Raw genomic sequence first — 25,089 nt, 5'->3', positions numbered from 1 at the left:
GCTATTGAGAAGTGTCTTGGTCGTGGTTTTACTCTGCACTGCATTGGAGTCCAGCACTAGCCACCAGAGGGGAAGCAGAACCTATCGGATACAGCACAAATTAATTTATCATGTCCTTCATTGAATCCTCAGGTCTATAACCACTTCCTGTCCAGCGATGTACCGGTGTGTAGCTAGATTGGAAGGGCGATATCTATGTGTTCGGGGAGCACGGTAAGGATGCGACCAGCGGCATGCGGAAACAATAAGAGGAACGGATTATGTTCTTCACACTACGTGATGTCAGAAGCCGAAAGCGATTAGGATTTCATCACTTCTGGTTTCAGACTCAGGTAAGCAAGCTGTTACGAGCTTGAACAAGCATCTGATCAAATTGAATGTTTGATCAGATGCTTTGGAGACCAGGAGGAGCGATATGGGGTCTAATAGATCCCAGATCTCTCCATAAAGAGAGCATGGCCCGTGCTATTACAAGGGATGTTGTTTATCCGTTCTGATAGCAATAAAATAATAAAAAATAAAGATATGGTGTAAACAAATTCTCACAATTAAAAAAAAAAAGTAACATGCGCTCATTCCACCATGCTCACGCACAAATGCGAATGTGCACATAGATCCCACAAGCATATGGAAATAGCAGTTGCACCACATGTGAGGTGTCACCGTGAACATCAGAGCGAGGGAAAATTTTAGTGCCAGATCTCCTCTGTAATTCTAAACTGGTAACCTGTAAAGGCTTTTAAAGTCTCGCCTATGGAGATTTTTTGGGTACCATAGTTTGGCTCTGCTTCACGGCGTAACAATCTTTTATAATTTTACCCTAATGGATGTTATATTGGTTTTGTGCATTTAAACTGACTAAAGTGTATTTTTGCCCAAAAAATTTAGTTTGAAAAACAGCTGTGCAAATATCGTGTGGCATATAAATATGCAACACCCACCATTTTATTCCCTAGAGCCTCTGCTTAAAAAGAAAAAAAAAAGAAAAATCCAATATAAATATGTCCGTCTGTTCTTGGACCCCTTCTCTTCTCTATCTACACCTCCTTTCTTGGTCACCTGATAACCTCCCACGGCTTCCAATACCATCTCTATGACAATGACAACCAAATCTATTTCTCTATTCCTCACCTCACTCCTTCGGTCTCTTCTTGCATTATCAACTTACTGACATATCAGCATGGATGACGCACCACTGCCTTAAACTAAATCTCTCTAACACAGAGCTGATAATATTCCCCCACGCTCGTGCCCTCCTCCATGACTTTTCCATCAAGATCAATAATGTAACTATCAGTCCCTCCCCTCAAGCCAGGGTACTAGGTGTAAAACTGGCCTCTGACCTATCCTTTCAGCCTCAAATCCAATCACTCTCAGAAGTTTGTAGACTTCACCTCAGTAACATCTCTAAAATTCGCCCCCCACTTAACGAATGAAACCACCAAGCTACTCATTCACTCCCTTGTTATCTCTCGCCTTAACTATTGCAACTCCCTTCTCATAGGCCTACCTCTCCATAGGCTATCCCCTCTTCAGTCTATCATGAATGCTACTGCTATACTTATCTACCTTACCAACCGTTCAGTGTCCGCTGCCCCTCTCTGCCAATCACTCCACTGGCTTTGACTGCCCAGTGAATTAAATTCAAAATAATAACAACATACAAAGCATTCACAACACTGCCCCGGGCTACATCACCAATCTTGTCTCCAAATACCACCCAAACCGTCCTCTCTGCTCCTCTCATGATCTCCTGCTATCAAGCTCCCTTGTCTTCTACTCCCATGCTCGTCTCCAGGACTTCGCAAGAGCCTCTTCCATCCTCTGGAACCCTCTACCTTAATCTGTCTGGCTATCCCCTACTCTGACAGCCTTTAGGCGATCTCTGAAAACTCATCTCTTCAGAGAAGCCCATCACGCCTCCAATTAACCATTTATCACTTCCATCTGCTCATCCCCCCAGTTATAACCTTTTGTACCACTTGCCCCACCCTATTAGATTCAGGGATGTTCGATTCCTATCGCCCGAGACATGTAGTTCCGGGTGTCGGGCAGGTCGTTTCTTTCTACCTTTAGCCACAGGCTCACCTGTCGCCCATCTGCGGGCCCTGGACCGGGTCACCGCCATCTGTTAGAGGGGAGGGAGAAGAGCGGACACGTCCGCTCCCCTCCTTGTCCTGACTCAGAAGTGATGTTACGAACGGGGGGGGGGGGGGGGGGGGGGGTCCCTGTTGAGAGATTCCTGGCCATGGAAGCCAGGAAAGAATGTAATGCGGTGCGATGTACTCCACATTACATTCAGTGGAGCACAGGGGAGACATGCAGGGTCTTTTAGTAAAAAAAAAAAAAAAAGTTATTTTTTTTTTATTGTAAAAAACGAAAAGGTACACCCAAGCACATACCATTCCCCGCCAAAAAGAATTGAGGCCCACCCATCCCCACAAATATGTGTGTACAAGCACAGTCTGGGGCACCTACGCATGAAAATGTTGATTGCAATACACGTCACATATCGCGGCGCACGACAGAATGAGAGCGATAATTCTAGCACCAGACCACCTCCGTAACATTAAACTGATGACCTTATAGGGCGCTATAAAAGTGTCACCTTTAGAAGATATAGGGTACTGAAGTTTGTCGACATTTCACGAGCACGCACAAATTTAAGGTTTGACAAGTTGGATATCTATTTACTCGCTGCAACCTCATGTTTTATATTTTACAACAAAAATATGGTAATTTATTGCTGTTTTGTGCCCTAAAATTAACTTACTTCTATTTTTTACTGAAATTTTGTGATAATGTGACATAAAAAATTGGAACTACCACTAATTTATTCTCTAGGATCTCTGATTTCAGAAAATATGTGTTTGGGGGTTTAATATGAAATCTTCAGGCCCAACATGAGCAAAAAATGCAAAAACGGCTCTGGCAGCGAAAGGGATAAAGCATAAGCCCTGACCCACCCTTTCCTGAGGAGTAGCCAATCGGTGCTCATTACACTGCAAGGTCTCTCCCCTCCCTGCTAGTCCCAGGGTGTGGTGCTGGAGACAGGCAGGGAGGGGAGGAGATAAACAGCGCAATGTTAAAAATATTAAACGTTTAAGTCGCCATAAAGCCCCAGACATTCCTAATATCACTTCCAATTTAAATACAGTTTAAAATTAAATAATTTTTTTATCTGGACAAGTAGATTGTCATGAAGGACAAGTAGATAGCCATGAGGGAGAAGTAGATGGGGGCACGAATTTAGTCCCTGGATAAGTAGGATAAAAAGAACAAATTTGTTTTTTTCCACATGTAGGAGAAGAATGTCAGACTTGGCCTGCACCGGAAGTGGATAAAAGTGTTTTCTATAATTGTCCCATCCCTCAGAGTTAGGGGAGCTCATATTTTGCAATCTGGTCCTTTGGCAAAGATGTTGACAAGTGTCTCCTCTAGTTCTGTATTTTACCAAGTAGAATAAATGGTAACCATTGTATAAAAATCTTGGCATGGCTGCATTTATCAATACACCAACTTCACTGGTAAATAATATTTTCAGCATTAGTTTATGTTCCACCACGAGAAAGTTACCCTGGTATAGGGACTTGCAAGTATTCTACAATGAACCTCTGTTTGACAGCCACAGTAAGGAAAACCCCTGCACAGAAACATTCAGGCTGACACTGTAAATAATAGGAATAAATAAACTGTTACCCAGAGTGACCAATTGGGTTTGTTCTTGTAATAAGTTATCAGATTGATAACCATGGACAACAACTCATTTATTCCCAGTTTCTTTCCTCTAATATTTCATAAACGGCCTCCCCAATATGAGTGCTCACAATAAATAGCTGCTTATATCACCTCCATTTCAAAAATGTACACTGCAATGGTGGCTGAGAGACACTGCACCCTTTTTGGTCTCCTTCACTAAAAGACAACTTTCTTGTTGCCTGTATTTAGCCATTGCTGGCCTCTTCAGATAAAAATGCTGGATTCCTGTTGTTCTGCATTCACACTGTGTTGAGTAGGGAGCCATCTATTGGGGATTCACTGCAATTGCAGTCTATTTTTTCTGAAACAGAAATTTTCACTCTCACATCAGTCCAGTTCATCTTCCAGAAAACAACAGTGAAAACTTCCCTTCTCCCTTTGATACACATATGCGTGTAAGTTCTTTCGTTCTGTTTGTCAGTCAATTATATATCTAGATCGCACTTCAATATATTTAATGTAGGTGGGCAGTTTTTGTATTCATTTATAAGAGACATATCTACAAGCATATTGTAACTTCAGTTTATGTGATTGTATTTCAGGTTTACAGAACTATTCACTGAAGTTTAATTTTGGAATGAAATGATGCTAATTCTGTCAGTTTTGTTAGCTAGCTGTCGACTAACTGTTAGTAGGACAGCACACCTGTCATACTGATCCAAAGGCTTTAATACTATGAATCACTGACCTAGAACAATTGAGTAAAGAAAAACTATGTTCTGACATAATTGTTGGCATTTGTTCCAGGTAAGTGACTAAACCCATTGGATCAACATGACAGCCACAAATCTAGCATTTTCAGAGAATGCTTCATGTTTCTCAGTACATCTCTAAACCATTAAATTCAAAACTGAAACATTTATTTAAAGAGTTACCAAAAGATGTGTAAACTGATGCGCATACTCCAGCGATTCCTTCACAGGGAAAAACTTGCCAAGTTCTTTACAGAAAACGGCAAGCAACTGGGGGGGGGGGGGAATGGTTATTAGAATTCTTTCTTAGGTAAGCAGAATGCAAATACAGCAATGTGTAGGGACCAAGAAAACATCTACACACCAACGTGCTGAGTTTTTCCTTGAACACTGTATCTGCATTTGCCTTGGGTGTACCTAATAAACCACTCTGATGACTACCTGCCGAGTATGAATCATTGTTTACTCTAAGTGTGTCACTAACTGAAGAAACTGCAATTAAAGTATTTATTGGACCATAAAGTCTCATCTGCGGGTATAAGTGATATGTAAAAGATGGAGGATGCCTCATGGTTTCTACAAGCACGAGGGATTATCATTTAAAATTAAAAGAGCACCGCCCCCCCTTTCCATGGGCCCCCCTCTTCCTTCGTCTTTTCTCGTAGGGTACCAAAGCAGGCCTCTCTTCCAGCTCTCCCGATTTTCCTTGATATCGCTCTATTACTTCACCTGCTGCTGGTAATACCTACACCTGTTGCCCTTACGATATCCTAGTGACCTGCTGCATATCAGCCAGTTTTATGTTGCCTTGCCCTACTCCCCCTCACACTCTGCTTTGTTCCAAGATGTATACTTTTCGATTTATCTGTAATTGGTTTTGCCTGGTCCATTATCCCCGTTTGTGTTATACCCGTCCTTACAAATTGATCTTTCTGGTCATATTGTATGCAGCACACTTTGCTTTTGGTCAGCATTCTCTCTTATACTTTCACCATTTGTAACAATGCTTGTCGTTTGCCCCTTTTTTGTTTATGATGTCTTGCATAAAAATATAAAGAAATTACAAAAAATCAAGAGGGTTTAACGTAAACCTGTCATAAAAGAAATACAAGACTGTGACTGCAGACCTGCTTCTGTGAAAGCTAGTGACCTGGCTGTCATGACAGCTTTCTGGCATCAATGTTTTGTGATCACTAACCAAAACAGGAAAATATGACAAAGTATTAATCATGGCCATCTTTTATGTCACTTACACACTGAAGTTACACCACCTAGTCATCTTACAAATGCTGGTAATGTACAGCACACTGCAAACACACAGAAGGCAGTGAATATAGAAACAAAATTGCTATGGAGGATGCCAAAATTTCCAGGTAGACTTACTGGTAAACAGTATTCCACGACAGCAACCTGTAAGATGAATGAGAACAGTGACACCCCCCCCCCCATCCCAGTTAAGATGAAAGCACACTACCAATAAAGGAATATATAAGGGACTTTTGCCACACCATACTTTTGGTATTTACTCTTGTGAGTTCTAGTATACAACAAAAGAGTTCTAGTGATTAATGGCTTCCACACCACCCTATAGCAGAAATACTGCTACAGGGCGGCATAGGTGTGCAAAATCACATATATATACACAGGATTTTGCAGTTCCAGGTAGGGAATTCACGCCATTGGCTGTCAATCACCGGGTCCCGGACGGTGATTTCTCATCGTCATTCAGTGATCGCCGAGTATCTCCAACGGGGTAGAGACCTGTGTATAAACAACACAGATCTCTCCCATCAGCTCCTGCACACTACTATGTATGGCTCTGCATAGCACAGCCATACAAAGCAGTGTGCTTACAGCGTAAAGCACTCACACAGCACACAGTTAACTCCTTTCATCGCCAAACATGTTAACCCTTCCTGCCCAGTGCCATTAGCACTGATCACTGTATTGGTGTCACTGGGGATGTCAGTGACACCAAGTCAGTTCCCCCCACTGTCAGAATGTCCGCCGAAGTCCCGCTATAAGTCGCTGATCACCACTATTACTAGTAAGAAGAAACTAAAGAAAAAAATTCCAGCATATATACCGCCATTTGTAAACGCTATAACTTTCACGTAAACCAATTAATTTACATGTATTGGGATTTTTTTTTTTTTTTTTAGCAAAGAAATGTAGCAGAATACATTTTGGCCTAAATTTATGATGAAATTTGGTTTACATTTTTTTTACTGGACATGTTTAATAGCAAAAAGTAAAAAAAAAATTTTCTCTGTCTTTTTTTAACGCAAAAAAAAAACAAAAAACACACAGGAGATCAAATACCACCAAAAGAAAGCTCTATTTGTGGGGGAAAAAAAAGTACATAAATTTAATTTGGGAGCAGCGTTGCATGACCACGCAATTGTCAGTTAACGTAAGACAGCGCTGTATCGCAAAAAATGGCCTGGTCAGGAAGGGGGGTAAATCTTCTGGAGTGGTTAAATTGTGTTAAACTCTCAATAAAATTAATTAAAAAATATCTGCCTAAATAATCAATGCTGTTGCCACACTGTTGGGATGTACCAGCAACGTATCGAAATACAAATTATCAAGGGTTGCTCTGTACCTATTTTAAAGTGAACTTTTTAAATCATCTAATATGCAATACTGAGTCATGTCAAAAATTAATAAAAACACAAAAATAAAATCAACAAATACCCTAAATCACATCAAGTGAAATTTGATATACATCTACTAAACATAATTCAAAATATTCCTAAAGTTCCACATAGCATCTGTGTAGAACAAAAGAAAAGTCCCAAATGAATAAATAAATAGCCGTTTTCTTCCTTAGATTTTTTTCAACACCACTGTGAATCCACTGAAAAATACTAAATGAACTTGGTGGTAGTCTACTTTCAATTCAAAATTATCAAGGGTGGCGCTGCACCTATGTTAAAGTGAACTTTTGAAATCATCTAATATGCAATTCTGTATGGAGAACAGCTCCATAGTGGAGTCATCATGCAGAAAGCCGCGGCTTGTGTGTGTGGATATGAACGTTTCAGATGTGCAGTTTAGTTTATCGATCTATTTGTAAGTGCAATACTTGGATTGCAATAAATGTTTTAAAATTCACTACACTATGGAGCTGTTCTCATGTTTTTTATGAGGTGTATAGCCTTTAATCTTGGGTTTAAGTGGACTGTGACTGTAGAGTGTGGAGAACTTTCCCTTTAAGGGGATCTTTATACTTTCAAAAAATTAAAATATAATTTGCTGTGTTAATTTCTTACATTTATTTAGGGTATTTGTGATACCAAAAGATAAATGCAGGACGTCATTAACATAACTCACCTGGTGATCGCTTTTTGCCCCTTCCTCTGCCTTTCCGAGTAGGTGTAACATTCTCAAATTGTTCCTTTGGTCCTTTAGGTGTCTGTTCAACAGTATCCAAACTAAATGGACGAAAGGCAAAAGGGCTGCCCACTGGGGTGTTATCAACAGATTTTATTTTCTTTCCTCTCCCTCTACCCCGTCCATGGCCTGATGCAGATACCAACTCCACCAGAGATGTCTCATGGCCCTCAGCACTGGGCTGGGAAGTGTGCACAGAATGCCGAGCTCCTCCTTTCTTCTCTTGTGGAGGGGCAGAATTTGCTTTTCTTCCTCTGCCCTTTGAAGCAGGTGGAGTAGTTTTTGGAGTACCTTGCTGGCTTTTCGGTGACTTCCCAGACTGTTTCTTAGGTCCAGGCTTTCCAGTAGATTTGCGTCCTTTAATCTTTAAAGGTAACTTTAATTTGGCTTTGCTTTTCTTTTTTGTACTAAAAGAAAAAGATATAAATTGTACTCAGAGAAGGGGTGCAAAGGAAGACCAAAACTTTCACACTTTAGGCAAAATTGCACAAATTCTTTCTACTTAAACTGGCTATAAAAGCAAACCTGTTATTAAAAGTGCCTATATCAATCTGCAGCCAACTAGTATTCTTTACAACTCCAACACAGGGAATATGTTTGTCTACACAGGTTCAGGGTATGTACTTTTCTTTCTACGTATCTTGAGAACATCAGCAGAGCAGAATATGCAAGCTTGCTAAAACCTATGCAATGTATATCGATGATCTTGCAGAAGGTTACTAGTTTCACAAAAAAAAAAAACTATCACTTTAATGTGATCTCCAAAACTATTAAGTCAAAAGTATTCACCAACCTACAGCTAACTGTCACTCAGTCAGCAGTTATTTTTATGCTTCTACATGCCCTACTTAGAAAAGAAGCCTGGTCTCAGTGGTCCCTGTACCACACGGTGTATTTTTAAAATGACACATCTTTAATGAAAAAACCTTCTAACTTCAGTTTTCCCCTAGTAATCATTTTAATCAAAATGGTCTGCTTATGTCCTGACAAGCTACAAGTCATGCTCTACTAATACCATCTCAGTTTTAAACATTAAAGTGAACCTGTCATAATAAGTCACATAATATGAATGGCTCAGGGTGTGATATAATGTGAAAACAGCTGCGGTCATAACAAAGTCGGCCTGTCATAGCAAGGTCACACATACAAATACCAAGCCTGTAGAGAAAAAAAAAAATACTTTCCTTTAGCCAGCCTATGTATTGAAATGCTGCTTCCTCCCAGTCATTGACTGTATTCAATACCTTTGAATGTGTAGCATATCTGCTCCTCTGATGCTTTGCCGAGGGAAGCCAACATTCTACAAACCCAAATAATGTCAATAAAGGAAGAACCACGGTGTCAAGTGGGATGAACAGAAATTAGACACAACTGTCATTGAACGGCAAATAGACAGTGCTTCAACATACAGGCTGAAGATACAGGAAGTATAATGCCTCTTCTCTTCTAGGCTCGGTTTTACAAGTGAGACTATGGAGACCTTCTCCAAAAATATGAACATTGAATAGAAGCAACAATACATTTGCCATAAGTAGGTAAGTTTATGTCTGACAAGAGTGGGCAATGCCAAATATTATTGTGCAATTCAAATAGGCACAAGATAAACCATTGTAGGATTTAAAAGGAACTTTTCTGAAGATACTAGAATGCTTGAAATTCATGCTGACCCTCCAGCTTAAAGTCACTGACCTGCAACAGACAGAGACAAGGACTGTGTCCAGGACAGTAACCCATTATCAAGTAGAGAGAGTTAGAGCAACAGCTAGGAGACTATATTTTCAGAGACAGGTCAGCAATGGCTGCCTCCATGTTCCTTTAAAAAAATGTCTACTCCTATTGTTAATCTCCTCTCCTTGTCTACCTTTCTTCCTCAAACAGAACTGTCTCCTCTTCCCCATCCTTCTCAGAATCTCTCTGCAACTCCTCTTCTTCTGCAAAATCCTCCTCTTCCACATCACTATCCATGGAGCGCCTTGGTCGACCAGGCTTGCGGGCTCGTCTTCTAGGTCGGCACTCAGGACAGAACCAGTCACCATCAGGAATAAACTGTAAGAAACACACAAAGTTCTTTTCAGAATCCAGGACCTTAGTTGGGGGATCTGTGAACTCTGGAATTTTTTTGTATTTATGTATCAGCATCTCTCCAAAAATCTTCATCTAGGGCATATAAATGAAGCTAGTCATTTAACTCACATTTTACATCAATATGTTTTTACCATTGGAAAAAAGTATGTGATATTCAGAGCTAGAAGACAAATTTGTGCAAATCCCTCATATGTTCATATTCCTTTGCCTTAAAATTCTATGTATATATTAAGCAAATTTATACAGAGAAAGTGCTGATAGTGCTACAACAGTACTTCCAAAGTAATACTTAGTGCTATAAATTCATATACATCAAAACCACCCCCCCCCCCCCCAGAAAACAAATTCATATAAAAATTAGTAAGAAGAGGGACTAGAGAGCTGCTGAATGTGGCACATGTTTAATTTGGAAACACATGTAGTTTCACTGCTGATTGGGCATTGTGATGCCAGTGTTTGGATTTTTGCACTTTTGCTGAAGGATTACACGGTCCGTCCCTGATGACGTTGAATAATGAAACGTAGAGCGGGGTTTGGGCACGTCCCACACGGCATGCCCATTCGCATCTAGAAAGTGCTGTTTGGTGGAGCCGGCACTGTGTAAATGAAAAAGCCTGTATACCTTAATGCTGGGACTGGCACAAAAAAGAAAAAAATGTGAGTGCAAAGAAGATTTGATTTATATGTGATTTTAAACAAATTTTTATAGCGTTTTATGCTCTGCAAGTCCTTTTGCTGCTACTTTCTCCTAATGTGGTTTGAATTCTCTGGAATTCTGAAGTAAGCTGCCTGTTTATAGGAAGATATTGAAAAGGTGCAAGGGAGCCAGATAAGTTTCTGGTGCATTTTCTGTACAGCATGGTGGAGGATTAACAAAAAGGGATGGAATGAACTCTCAGAAGACATACTGGAAGTGTTTACAGGTTGCTGGAAAAACAATAGTTTACTAAACTGGACACTTAATGATGTTTCTATACCCCTTTAGTGTGTGCAATAGAATTTCAACACTGTGATTGTGGAATAATTGAGCACATTGCATCTTTCAGTAGTTTTTTGTTTTTTTTAACCAGTTTTTATATGAATTATCTTTTTGGGTTGGTTTTTGATGCATATGAACTTATAGCACTAAATAGCACTTTTGGAAGTACTGTTATAGAACCATCGGCACTTTCTCTGTATAAATTTGCATAATATTCTTATTTTTAGGCAAGGGAATATGAACATTTAAGGGATTTGCACAAGTTTGTTTTCTAGTGCTGTATATTTTACATATATTCTTTTTCTGAATATCAGTGAATATTTCTAACACAGCAGCTGGGTTGATGTTACATTTCCTTGGCACGGTCTTAAAAATAACTATATAAAAAAGTAGGTGAACCCTTAGATTTCATGATTAGTGGAACCTCCTTTTTGTCAAAGTACTTTTTTGTACCTGCTAATCCAACACACCTGCACAGTGGTAAGGAATACAGGCATATATCTCTCTATATATTAGTGGTGCACCAAAATGAAAATTCGGGTGCCGAAACTGAAAATTCAAAATGCACTTGGCCAAAAACCGAAATGCGCAGTTTTTAAAAATGAATATATATTTTTGGGAAAAAAATACACTTTGATTAAAAAAAAACAATATATACCCCAATTGTTTTGTAAAATATGTAAGAAGATGTTACAGCGAGTAAATAGATACCAAACATGTCATGCTTTAAAATTGCGCATGCTCGTGGAATGGCGTGAAACTGCGCTACTTAAAAATCTCCATTGGTGATGCTTTAAAAAGGTCTACAGGTTAGCAGTGTAAAATTACAGAGGAGGTCTAGTGAGAGAATTATTGCTCTTGCTCTGACATTCATGGTGATACCTCACGTGTGTGGTTTGAACACCATTTACATATGTGTGCATGGCCTACGTACGGGTTCACCACTATGTGTATGAAACGTTTCGGCAACCGGAATCTCGGTGCATCCCTAATAATAATAAATATATTACATACACATACACACATACATACATACATACACCCCCACCCATACATATATACAAACACACACCATATTTGTTCAAATATTGTATATGGTTACTAGAACAGTACTTTTGTGAGAATCCATGGAACCCAGAAATTTGGGCCAGGACCCTTGATAAAGTCAAGGGTCTATATCTGCTTATGTAAAACCCCAACTTTAACATCTGACTCACCAGCTAAAAACAATCTGGGTATCAATCAATGCAAACCCTGTAGATGCCAGTAAAGACACAATGAAAAGATTATCAACAGACTCAAAAGAACCAACCTTCAGTTTGGGTCGTACACAGTAGATATGGTGCCCTCTCTCGCAGCCGTCACACAGGAACATACTCTCGCTATCTCCCTTCTTACGGCACACCTTACACCTGAAGTTCAGAATGGAGCGTGACCACAAGATGCTGCGGTCCAAAGTAGCCAAATGAAGGAAAATCTGTGAAAAGCTACCAGATGACTGTAATGATTCACGCCATCGATCTAGTACTGTCCTTTGAATGCGACCACTTTCACTAGTATCTACAGTGGAAAGACAAAATAGGAATTTTGACATACCTGTAAATTTCATATCTTTACATAAAATACAGGACATAGGAAAGGATTCTTAGACCATAGGTTATTATGCTACTACATTCAGGTGATTGGAAACTGGCAAACAGTTCACTGGGACCATCCCACACTGTACCCAACAGGCCCACAGGAAGAAAAGGAAGGGTCAACAGACTAGATAGACCGTTGACAGCAAAAGCACCTTGTAGTCGAAGCAGGGATCTGCAGAGGCTCAAGAATCCAACAGTCAGAAATTTGTTGTGTAAATGTGAACAGAAAAAATGTTGGTAGCTCTGTGTCCCTTTATAAAGTTAGAGCAGATGAGGACTCCCTGAGTAGGGGAACAGACTGTATCTGTATGTTACGAGAGGCCCACTGAATAGGGTGACATGATTGAAGATAGTGGGGAAGGAACCCCTTCACTTAGTAGCCACCTCAAAGTATTCCTGAAGGGAACTTCCAAAGAGGAGCTTACTTTCAAATGGCATGTGCAAAAAAGGCACCTTTCACAAGGGTATTATGTCACCCAGGCTTTAAGTCACAATCTTTGAACAGAACATAAGAATATCCTACACAGAAGAGCAGTGCTGAATTCAAGAGTTGTAATCTTGCAACAAGATTAGAATAATTTATAAATCGAAGAAAATTCCCTATTGATTTCTCCAATCAAATTTGCCATAGTCTGGGCAATTGAAAAGGTGGTAACAGTCAGTTGCAGGGCTGGGCCTGACAAGGAATAGGAGGAAAAACTTTACCAAACGCCTATCAACTGAATCTATAAAGGAGGGAATACCTACAATGGAAATGGTAGCCTGATTATTTAGTGCAAGAATGGCTAATGGGACAGTGGAAACCGTCCATCCCCTCCTAACTGACCTTCGATGGGGTACAAGGCATACAAATTATTAAGAAAGAATAACCTCTTTGAGTGGGTCCATTATTATACGAGTCCCAGTCAGCTTAAACAAGAATAGGCAAAAGGCTTTCTAGGAAATGCCTTTTTTGCACTTGGACGAATGTGGAGGATGAGCAGTACAAGATCTATCTATCTCATATCCAGAACTTACTGTTTCAACCAATAAGTCCACAGTAGCCAGCAGGTGTCAAGAAGCAACTTCATAAAATACTGGGGGTGAAAAACCATCCCCCCATATGGACTAGGTCAGACCGTGACAGAAAATGTTGGTTTTATCAGACATGTTGCAAAACTGTGATGTAGTCATACTTAGGAGAATGGAGTGCTTGGAGTTTCCCTAGGGCTTGCAGCGGATTCTCTGCTGTTGGTCCATGTGCTCCTGTATGCCCATAATCCCCCATTGCTAAGAGAAGATCTTCCCCCGCGGGATACGCACAAAAGGGGATGCGGTCTGAGGGGGTTCAGATTGTCTAGTATGATTAAAATGCTATATAACCCAGGTGCCAGCTGAGTTACCTGTAAGGATGAGTAAGCGGGAAAATAATAGCTAGGGCAAATACACTTAAGAGTGTAAATTACCCCATAGCCTGTGCCTACCAGACCACTTGTGCACTTAGCACTGTGATGTCTTGCAGGATAAAGGATATAGTTTAGTATCTACTGCGTATCCAGATAATAATCCAACAAGGTGTGTGTAGACAGGATCTAGTATGTAAAGGAACAGGGAAACCCTGTTTTACCTTACTCATGTTGCTGGACCTGACCAGGGTCCAGGTTTTACCCATCAGGGTTTGGGTGCCACAGGGTTAGATTACTGCCTTGGGCCTGTAAAGCACTCTGTAACTAACTCATTTGTTGCACCACGTACCAAGGAGAGTGCTGCAAGCAGTTTCCAGTGCCAAAGCAAGCATTACAAGTTTACTCTCCTGCTGTGGGAAACAGGTACAGTTACCATGGTGTACATGGAGGGTAATCAATCCGGAAAACACTGGCGAGCCATAAGGCAATAAGCAATTGGATCTTGATAGACAAGTCAGTTGAAAAAAGGAAGAAACCTGATGGAAAATAGATACAAAATCTTCTCCAGCAGGAAAAAGGGTCTGTCACCTAGAGACACTAGCAATGGTCTGGAGACCTGGAATAGGGGAGTGGGTTAATATAGCTACAATGGAGGGAAGTTACCAGCAAAGCTTTTGCCATTGTCCAATCACCTGAAAGTAGTGGCAAATAACCCATTGTCTAAGAATCCACTCTTGTGTCTTGTACTGTACAATTATACAGTCAGGTCCATAAATATTGGGACATCGACACAATTCTAACATTTTTGGCTCTATACACCACCACAATGGATTTGAAATGAAACAAACAAGATGTGCTTTAACTGCAGACTGTCAGCTTTAATTTGAGGGTATTTACATCCAAATCAGGTGAACGGTGTAGGAATTACAACAGTTTGCATATGTGCCTCCCACTTGTTAAGGGACCAAAAGTAATGGGACAGAATAATAATCATAAATCAAACTTACACTTTTTAATACTTGGTTGCAAATCCTTTGCAGTCAATTACAGCCTGAAGTCTGGAACGCATAGACATCACCAGACGCTGGGTTTCATCCCTGGTGATGCTCTGCCAGGCCTCTACTGCAACTGTCTTCAGTTCCTGCTTGTTCTTGGGGCATTTTCCCTTCAGTTTTGTCTTCAGCAAGTGAAATGCATGCTCAATCGGATTCAGGTCAGGTGATGGACTTGGCCATCGCATAACATTCCACTTTTCCCTTAAAAAACTCTTTGGTTGCTTTTGCAGTATGCTTTGGGTCATTGTCCATCTGCACTGTGAAGCGGCATCCAATGAGTTCTGAAGCATTTGGCTGAATATGAGCAGATAATATTCCCGAAACACTTCAGAATTCATCCGGCTGCTTTTGTCAGCAGTCACATCATCAATAAATACAAGAGAACCAGTTCCATTGGCAGCCATACATGACCACGCCATGACACTACCACCACCATGCTTCACTGATGAGGTGGTATGCTTAGGATCATGAGCAGTTCCTTTCCTTCTCCATACTCCTCTCTTCCCATCACTCTGGTACAAGTTGATCTTGGTCTCATCTGTCCATAGGATGTTGTTCCAGAACTGTGAAGGCTTTTTTAGATATCGTTTGGCAAACTCTAATCTGGCCTTCCTGTTTTTGAGGCTCACCAATGGTTTACATCTTGTGGTGAACCCTCTGTATTCACTCTGGTGAAGTCTTCTCTTGATTGGTGACTTTGACACACATACACCTACCTCCTGGAGAGTGTTCTTGATCTAGCCAACTGTTGTGAAGGGTGTTTTCTTCACCAGGGAAAGAATTCTTCGGTCATCCACCACAGTTGTTTTCCATGGTCTTCCGGGTCTTTTGGTGTTGCTGAGCTCACCGGTGCGTTCCTTCTTTTTAAGAATGTTCCAAACAGTTGTTTTGGCCACGCCTAATGTTTTTGCTATCTCTCTGATGGGTTTGTTTTGTTTTTTCAGCCTAATGATGGCTTGCTTCACTGATAGTGACAGCTCTTTGGATCTCATCTTGAGAGTTGACAGCAACAGATTCCAAATGCAAATAGCACACTTGAAATGAACTCTGGACCTTTTATCTGCTCATTGTAATTGGGATAATGAGGGAATAACACACACCTGGCCGTGGAACAGCTGAGAAGCCAATTGTCCCATTACTTTTGGTCCCTTAACAAGTGGGAGGCACATATGCAAACTGTTGTAATTCCTACACCGTTCACCTGATTTGGATGTAAATACCCTCAAATTAAAGCTAACAGTCTGCAGTTAAAGCACATCTTGTTCATTTCATTTCAAATCCATTGTGGTGGTGTATAGAGCCAAAAATGTTAGAATTGTGTCAATGTCCCAATATTTATGGACCTGACTGTATATATATCAGGCAATTAAATATTCACATACCATCCTTCTCACTAGTTTGATCCTCATCTTTCTTCTTCTTCTCTTCCTTCTTTTTCTTGTCTGATTTTGAGTTTTTAGTATCTTCTGCATCTCCTAAAAAAATAAATACAGTGGAAAATGTTCAGATTAGCCGGGAATTGGGAGGGGGGGGTTTAGTTACACTGTGTAATGGCACTACACAATACTGTCAGCATTGATATGAAATACATCACCAAAATGCAATACCACATAGTTATTAACAAGAACTTAAAAATGTATTCAATAGCTGCCTGCTTTTTTTTCTGCTAAAACTCTTACCAAGTGGAGCCTTTAAGTACTTGCGTTCCACGCCTTGCTGTATCTGTAGTAATGCTCGGGCCAGATGCTGTACTGAAGTAGCTGCTGGCTGAGGGGTGCTGGCATTTGTAGATGGAACACTTGGATCCTCATTTTTCATACCTTGTAACCTACATGAAAATATGTAAACCAATTGTAAACATATATAAGTTGCTGATCAGAGACTGGGTTAGGCTACATGTAAGGAATGCTGTCTGTAGAGAATTGAGCCATTGATATTTGAGTTGCACAAAACATTTTAGTTTAACAACAAAGAAAAAAGGCTAATGGTATTGTACTGCTCCAGTGTGTGTGTGGCTGGTACAGCAGAATGTAAGCTGCCAAGACTAACCATTTGCAGAAACCCTTGCAATTTTCTACAGAGTGGCTCTTCATTCAGTTTTCTTTCCTACTGGAAAGAAATTGAGGATGTGGTTTTGTCCCTTACAGTACATTAGAAACACTATCAAATGACGCTGATAGAACCCCACTGTAGGTCACTCCAAGAACTAGAAATATTCTCCAAACGCAATTGGTATTTATTGCTTTAAATAAACTACTTGCAATCTTTAGTGCCAAAGCCATTTACTGTACTTTACATAAACATCCACCTCTCTGACTTTTTCACACTTCGTAACAGATCTCCAAACCTTCTGATATGGAAAAGATGGACACCTTTTAGGACATGGTATGCATGCAAAGGATTAACCCTTGCCCCTGATTTGACTGGTAGCAGCGGAACCAATGGTTCCCACTGCCTCAGTAAAGCCTGTGTGAGAGAGGAGGGAGTAGCTACAGAAGAGCACAGCACTGAATCAAGTGACGGCTCAGGTATGTATTTAGGGGGGCTGCTACTGGGACATTTTTTACCTTAATGCAGGGAATGCATTAAGGAAAAAAATGTAATGCCTTTAGAACCACTTTAAGGTGGATTTAATCAAATAAATGTTTTTTTTTTGTTGACAAAGATATATTACATTAAAAAAAAAAATTGGTTTGTTACTGTATGCCACTAATCTGTACTAATTAGGCTCCATGCACAGTTTTCAGCGTTTTTTTTATTAGCGTTTAGCTGTGTTTGTGTTTTTTAGAGCTTTATTTTGCTCAAAAAAAAAAAAATTTTTTTTGGTTAAAAAAAAAAAAAGTTTAAAAAACACTGGTTTGCCACAATTTACCACGTTTTGTTCAGCGTTAAGAGATTTTTACAGCTACAAAAATCCTCTAGAAACCCACTAGTTGTTTTTTTTTTCATCCAAAAAACACACCCCTGCCAAAAAACGTTGATTACAGTCTACGTGCGCATGGACACATAGGATAACATGCTGGGGGAGTTTACCGGCTCTAGAAAAAAAACGTCAAAAGCCAAAAACAGCAGCTGTAAAAAATGGTCTGTGTGCATGAGGACATAGTCTATGATTCAAAATGAAAGAAAAATGTATTGTTTCTCATATTTACTAAAGGAAAATGTAATTGCATGAGGGTCTATCATTTTGTTGTGTAACCCCTGAAACCACTTTGGTGCAAGCAACTTCCTTTATAAGCCACATAATTAGATAAATCTATCATTTATGTACAATTAAAGTGCCACATTAACTTGAAATAAATGCACGTTTCTTGAGAGTTATAGGACATATCCAAACAAACAGTGTTATGAAGACCAAGGAGCTTAAAAAGAAGAAGAAGAAAAAAAAAGTCCAGGATAATGTTCTTGAGAAACACCAATGAGGATTGTGTATATCACGTGTCAAACACAAGGCCCACGGGCCAAATGTGGCCTGCCAGAACTCCTACAGATCCTGCTCCTCTGTGCAGCTGCAACACCCCATTGTCTCCGCCTCCTCTGGTCTCAGCATTCAGCTGACTCCAGCCCTCCTCCAGATCCTGCACATTCTGCTTCCCAGCTCCATCCTAAGCTTCTTCCTGACAGCAGCACAAATGTAAGGGGGTTCACTGCGATGTAAGGGGGACTCAACTCCTGATAATAAGGGGACTCCTGACAGCTGATGTAAGGGGGGGTGGGTGTCTGGAAATCTAGTCTTATAGATACATCCAGCCCTTTGAGGGCAACCAAAATACTGATGCGGCCTGCAATGAAATGGAGTTCGACATCCCTGGTGTATACCAAATGCAATTAATTTAGTAAATATAAACTGCTAAACACCTTTTCTCATCAGCAATATATAGCAGTCTTGTAACTTCTATCAGTATCCAGCTGAGCACTGGTTAAAGCTTGTAGGAGGAGTTTTATTTCTGCTCTAGGAGGATGGATGAAGAACCCCTGATCTCTGTCTGGTCAGTGCTGATCACATGCAGTCTCCGAAGGAAAAAAAAAAACTTCTCTAGTAATGCACACCAAAAAGATCTTTTTTTTATTAAACCAGAGTGTTTATCTAAAGCAAAAAAAAGTCTAAGAGTTTGGATCAGCAGTCAAAACACCACAATAGCTTGAACCTCTTTGTTCATCCAGTGCCTGTACAGTATGCACAATATAATGCTGTGGTCTGAGCAAAGCAAAAAGCATAGCGGGCAACCAGAAAATCTTGCCTTTGCTTTATTGCACTATTCACTGGTCCATTACAATGAAATTGCCAACATACAGTCCGATGGTATGTCACGTTAAAAGGCTAAAAAAAAAACAAAAAAAAAAAAACCAGGGCCCGGAAATCTCATATGCCATACTCCATCAAATGAATTGTGCTCTACTATTTTCTGTAGCGCACACTACTGGGAAAAACATAATTACTGTCAGAAATTAAGCCACAGAGACAACTGGAGTGCAGTTAAAAAAGATAAATGCAGACATCTTGTGTTCACCACTCAAGCTCTGGAATTGACTGAAAAAAAATTCTGTAAATTCCAGCAATACATTCACATGTCCCCGTGTTTTGTCGCTTTAAAAATGCTGCAAATACTGAAAGATACCTGTTGAACCTAGCAGAAGTCCATTGAGCTCTTAACTTCTGAGTGACAGCTCTGTCACAATGAAATCCTATGTAGTGTTGTCAGACCTGCTTGAGTTCACCCCCATTTGACAACAGAATACCTCCCCATGTTCTCATCTTCATAATATACATTTATTTCTTTAAGTGAAATAATTTGGGAAAATCTGAAAGTATTGCATGATGTTCTGAATATTTTGCCCCGAGATACACTTTAGAAGATTATAAAGAGGTATTGCAGACAATTGTGCAAAGTGTAGATGAAAACAATACATGGGGAAAAAAAACTAATATTTTCAGATAGTGACATAAAGAACCCCTATAGAAGTTAGTAATGGTTAATGTACTAATACACCAACAACCAAAAAAGTAGAACTAACCCATCTTTAATGTTTTGCTTGCCATCGACTTCCATCTCCTCCACTTCATTGTCTTCAACTTTTAGGAATTTGTCCTTTGGTTCTTCAACTAAGAGTTCATAAGAACGATTATCCAGAGCTGCCCTCCACAGCTGCCTATCTGGCGCCTGTAAGCAAGAATCAATGAATGACCAATTCATCTACAACACAAATGAAAGCACCCCAATCATATCAGATGCTAATATAAAGCGGTATTAAACTCAAAACGTAATACATTGCAACTTATCAAATTTTAGATGTTGTGGCTGCATTTATTTTCTCTATTTGAGGCATTTTTCCCTTTATTTTCTCAGAATGATCTGGCCAATAAGCATTGTATTTAGTGATGCACTGTGTTGAAAATAGGGTTAATCAGTGTTTCGTCGATAAAAAAAAAAAAAAAAAAGAGAAAGAAGTGTCTATAATGATAATTGACTTCAATGCAAAAATTGCGTTCCATTGACTTAAATGCAAAAACATTTTCCATTACTGGATTGTATTTTTTAAATTCAGATTTATTTAAAATCATGATATTGATTAAAAAGTCCAATATAATACAATTATATATAAAATATATAATTTTTTTTTAAAAAACTGACCATTTTGGTTTTGGTTTTTAGGCCAAGGGCATCCTGAATTTTTGGTTTCGACTCAGAATTTTTAATTCAGTGCACCACTAGTTATTTCTCTAACTTTCTTTAACAGATCAAAGTTGTCTAGCAAAAGTGGTAGTTAGAGAATTGGGACCAACCATTTAACACTGACAAGGGTGCTTACAATGGTCAGCTTTTATTCATTTACATAAAACCTTTATCCCAAAAGATAAAAAAAAAAATATTGATATAACCGCTTTAAAAATATTAGCTGGAGTTCGGCTTTAATTTGTTATTCAAGCCTATCTAAATTTGCTGGTGCATCCAACACTACCCTCTGTCCTGATTTACAATGATGCTGTCCAAAGCTGTCTCCATTGTGCCTCCAATGAAGTGGAGATACCCCAAGACAGGATAAATTCTAGAAGTCGAATTCATGTTACAAGCACTTCAGCTATCAAGATGCCTCTAGCTGACCATCATGCCTTCCAATTGCATCTCTTCAGGACTCCTATTTCCTACACGGTTGTATTTTTTTTTCTAATTCTGTCCATGATTTTTCAACAGATCTGACTCAAGGCATTATACCTTGACATGCTCCATATGTACAATATGTGCCCTATGGATATCAGATTGCTTGCCTGTCTGATGTTACTGGTGATTGCTTTATGTTATCCCTAGCATTTTCTGTATGGTCTCTTTTTGTACTATCTTGCACATAAATCTTAATAAAAAGAATGTTTATTCAATGTTTGTTTTCGGGTTTAATACCACTTTAAGAGCCAACTGATTACTACTGAATTTTCACTATCAGTGCAGAGTTCAGTCTCAGGCATCATAGGGACATCTCTAGATGGCTGTGGATGCAGTCTACACATGAATGCTATTGAGGTCCATGTGTTTACAGTCATACTATGAAGAAGTGATGAAAAGGAAGAAGCTGGAGAGGGCACTGCCAACAACAGTAAACCATGATTCTCTCAGGCATTGGGTCTGCTTGATCCCGATAAACATTCTAGATACACATTTACCCCTTGCCGGTCAAGGCCATGTCCTATAAGTCATGGCAATCAAAGGTCTAAAAATCAAAGTGTTTATAATTGTACGGCAGGCTCTGTACTGTAATGCAGAAACGATCATGCGGCTGTAAAGTCGCCCAATTACTTCCATATGGTGGTAATATGCAGTCTTTGGGCTCTCCTGCCACTTTGGGGAGGGAGTCCAGAATCAACAAAAACTGCATCAAGATGCCAAGCAGAGGAGGATTACAGAATAGATGTGCAGTCGAAGTCTCTTGCTCTGTGCAGGTGTGAGGAATACTTCTGGGGCCATCATTGACATAAAAGGGAGAAGCTGTAAATGTTTTTTACACAAAACTGGGCATCACAATTGGTCCCCATTTCGTGGACTCACGTAATTTTGAGGACTGACGTATTTGGTATGCATTTGCTCAAAACAATCTTATACTTTAACGAAAAAAAAGAAAGAAAAAAAAATTAGAGAGCTTGTTTGTGTGCGCGAATTTATGAAACTGATATTTTCCATGTAAAATACACTTAAACAGTTATGTAAACATTGTGCAACTAAGGAAATCTGGAAATTACCTTACTCTACAGGACTTCTGCTTCAGGAAATATAACATTTTGTTTTGAGGAAGGTGAGGGGGGGAGAGAGGGGTGGTTTTACCAAAATCTTTAGGGCAAAAATTCAAAGTATTGATCCAGGAGCAAAGAGCCAATATAGGGATTGCATAGTCTTTCTTAGGATAGCCCCAGCCGGGACCCGGGAATTAACATCCCTAGCCACAAATGGTGACGCGCGCCCCCTACCCGGAAATGCAAACTACGTATATATTCAGTTGTGTTCAAAATAATAGCAGTGAGTTGAAAAAAGTGAATAAAGCTCAAAATCCTTCTAATAGCTTTTATTTCCATACACACAAATGCATTGGGAACACTACACATTCTATTCCAAATCAAAACGTGAAGAAAAATATATCAAATTTGTGTTGTTCTTCTAAAAAAATTGAAGAAAAGTGAATATTAGACTGTTCAAAATAATAGCAGTGTTTGTATTCTTCTTTACCAACTCAAACATTCACTATATAAACTGAAAAATGTTTGAAGATTTTGCTTTCCTTTGAATCACTTAATGAATATTTAGTTGTATAAGCACTGTTTTTGAGAACTGCTGTACATCTGTGTTGCATGGAGTCAACCAACTTCTGGCACCTGTGAACAGGTATTCCAGCCCAGGATGATTGGACTACATTCCACAGTTCTTCTCTATTTCTTGGTTTTGCCTCAGAAACTGCATTTTTGATGTCACCCCGCAAGTTTTCTATTGGATTAAGATCCGGGGATTGGGCTGGCCACTCCATAACGTCAATCTTGTTGGTCTGGAACCAAGATGTTGCACGTTTACTGGTGTGTTTGGGGTCGTTGTCTTGTTGGAACACCCATTTCAAGGGCATTTCCTCTTCAGCATAAGGCAGCATGACCTCTTCAAGTATTCTGATGTATTCAGACTGATCCATGATCCCTGGTATGCGATAAATAGGCCCAACACCGTAGTATGAGAACATCCCCATATCATGATGCTTGCGCAACCATGCTTCACTGTCTTCACAGTGTACTGTGGCTTGAATTCAGTGTTTGGGGGTCGTCTGACAAACTGTCTCCGGCCACTAGACCCAAAAAGAACAATCTTACTTTCATCAGTCCACAAAATGTTGCGCCATTTCTCTTTAGGCCAGTCAATGTGCTCTTTGGCAAATTGTAACCTCTTCAGCACGTCTTTTTTTCAACAGTGGGACTTTGCGGGGGCTTCTTACAGATAGCTTGGCTTCACATAGGTGTCTTCTAATTGTAACACTACTCACAATCAACTTTTTAATCAAGGTACGCTGTTCTTCTGAACAATGTCTGGAACTACCCATTTTCCTCAGAATTTCAGAGAGAAATGCACTATAACCAGCATGTACAACATTTGCTGCCTTCCTTCCTTAAATAAGGGCAATAATTGCCACCTGTTTTTCAAAGAATGAATGACCTCACTAATAGAACTCCACACTGCTATTATTTTGAACATGCCCCTTTCAATTAGTGATTCAATTACATAGAATCAGCAGCATGCATGTCATGACTGTTGGATTTCTATTACTCTACTACACCTGCTAGTAAATTATTTGCCATGTAGAAATATCATTTCTACCAAAAACAGTGATTGATCAGGTTAGTCATGTCTGACTGCTATTATTTTGACCACAACTGTACGTGATTTTGTGCAGTCCTGTAGCAGTATTTCTGTTATAGGGCGACAGGCAAGCAGAGATGAGGAATTTCTGATACTCACTGAGCGAATGCAGTATCCAATGCAAAAACAGTAACCTGTGTTATACAATAAAGGATTATGTGTTTTAAACCAAGTGACAAAATCAATCAGGATGTCATAGTGGGCTGTCTGTTACAAAGATGAGCAGACTGCCAGAGACTTGCCTGCACATGAGAAAGACACATAATATATAGAATGTGATTAGGTACTCTCCTGATAATCCTTCAATTCATCCCTATAATATATTTAATCCCAAATTATTTTAGATTATAATTTTAATTAGCTAGCTACAGAAGATCTATTCCAAGCCGCCAGAGTGTACACAGTGCTGTGGCAATGCCTGAATGCTTTACCCTCAGGCTCTGATTACATACCTTTACAGTACCAAGACTACCCTGGTAGATGCGCTCTTCAATGTCCAGCAAAAGCTCACACAGCCGCAGTTCTAGCTGCTTCTCTCCCGTGGTTGGGGTGGAATCAGGCGCATTTAGCGATCTTCCCTGCCCAGGTTTTGTATCTTCAGGGGGTGGTGGATTTTCTAAATAAGCAATATATGGTCTTAAGATTTAGCAGTAGTATTTACGTGCAAGTATACAAAGGTTTACAGGAAGTAAAATCTGAATTCCAGGCGAACAGCTAAATACACAGTAGAAAAACACATATGGGATCCGTTTTACCTGCCAAAGTGTATGTAAATATTTCAGTCAATTCACTTCTGAGATTTATGCAAAAAGAAAAAAAAATAAAAATCTGATACCTGTATGACCAGCCTTAAACTCAGAATGGTCACAGTATCCACATTAAGTGGCTCAGTCTTAACCATGTTACGTTAAGTTATTGAAATTATTGTCTTATAATTATCACACTGCCTACAAAAGAGCCTGAAGAACCTTATGCTTGAAGCTGGCATCAGATGAAGCTGTAGAAATTAGAGAACACAAGACCAGGTGGCTTCCTTAAAATTCTGGGAAACAAGTGCTTGATGCTGAAAAGCTCAAGCAGCACTCACAGGTCTAGTTGAGTGCGCCTTCATAGGAAAGGGTGAAATCTGTTCCTCGAGACCATAAGCTTGGATGATGGTCTGCTTGAGTCCCCCAGAGATGTTGAAAGCAAGAAAACCAGTACACCGTTGTGAAAC

The 25,089-nt window shown here is 39.7% G+C and overlaps 1 protein-coding gene across 1 annotated transcript in view; it reads right to left on the bottom strand.

The window, feature by feature from the left end:
* The window catches only part of BAZ1A (bromodomain adjacent to zinc finger domain 1A), an 84,203-nt gene that overhangs the window by 2,919 nt on the left and 56,195 nt on the right, over nucleotides 1-25,089 (bottom strand). Inside the window, exons 19-25 of the mRNA XM_089680225.1 lie at nucleotides 24,326-24,489; nucleotides 20,008-20,153; nucleotides 16,671-16,819; nucleotides 16,374-16,466; nucleotides 12,224-12,471; nucleotides 9,709-9,893; nucleotides 7,788-8,254 (exon numbers count right to left, since the gene is read on the bottom strand). Coding sequence (XP_089536351.1) covers nucleotides 7,788-8,254; nucleotides 9,709-9,893; nucleotides 12,224-12,471; nucleotides 16,374-16,466; nucleotides 16,671-16,819; nucleotides 20,008-20,153; nucleotides 24,326-24,489 — 1,452 coding nt within the window. The remainder of the gene's footprint in view (nucleotides 1-7,787; nucleotides 8,255-9,708; nucleotides 9,894-12,223; nucleotides 12,472-16,373; nucleotides 16,467-16,670; nucleotides 16,820-20,007; nucleotides 20,154-24,325; nucleotides 24,490-25,089) is intronic.

Source organism: Staurois parvus, unplaced genomic scaffold (genome assembly GCF_062004578.1).
Source record: "Staurois parvus isolate SC_StPar_1 unplaced genomic scaffold, SC_StPar_1.0 ptg000237l, whole genome shotgun sequence".
In the NCBI taxonomy this organism is placed as follows: Eukaryota; Metazoa; Chordata; class Amphibia; order Anura; family Ranidae; genus Staurois; species Staurois parvus.
The sequence above is the reverse complement of the archived record's forward strand: the minus strand, read 5'-3'. Positions and strand labels throughout refer to the sequence as shown.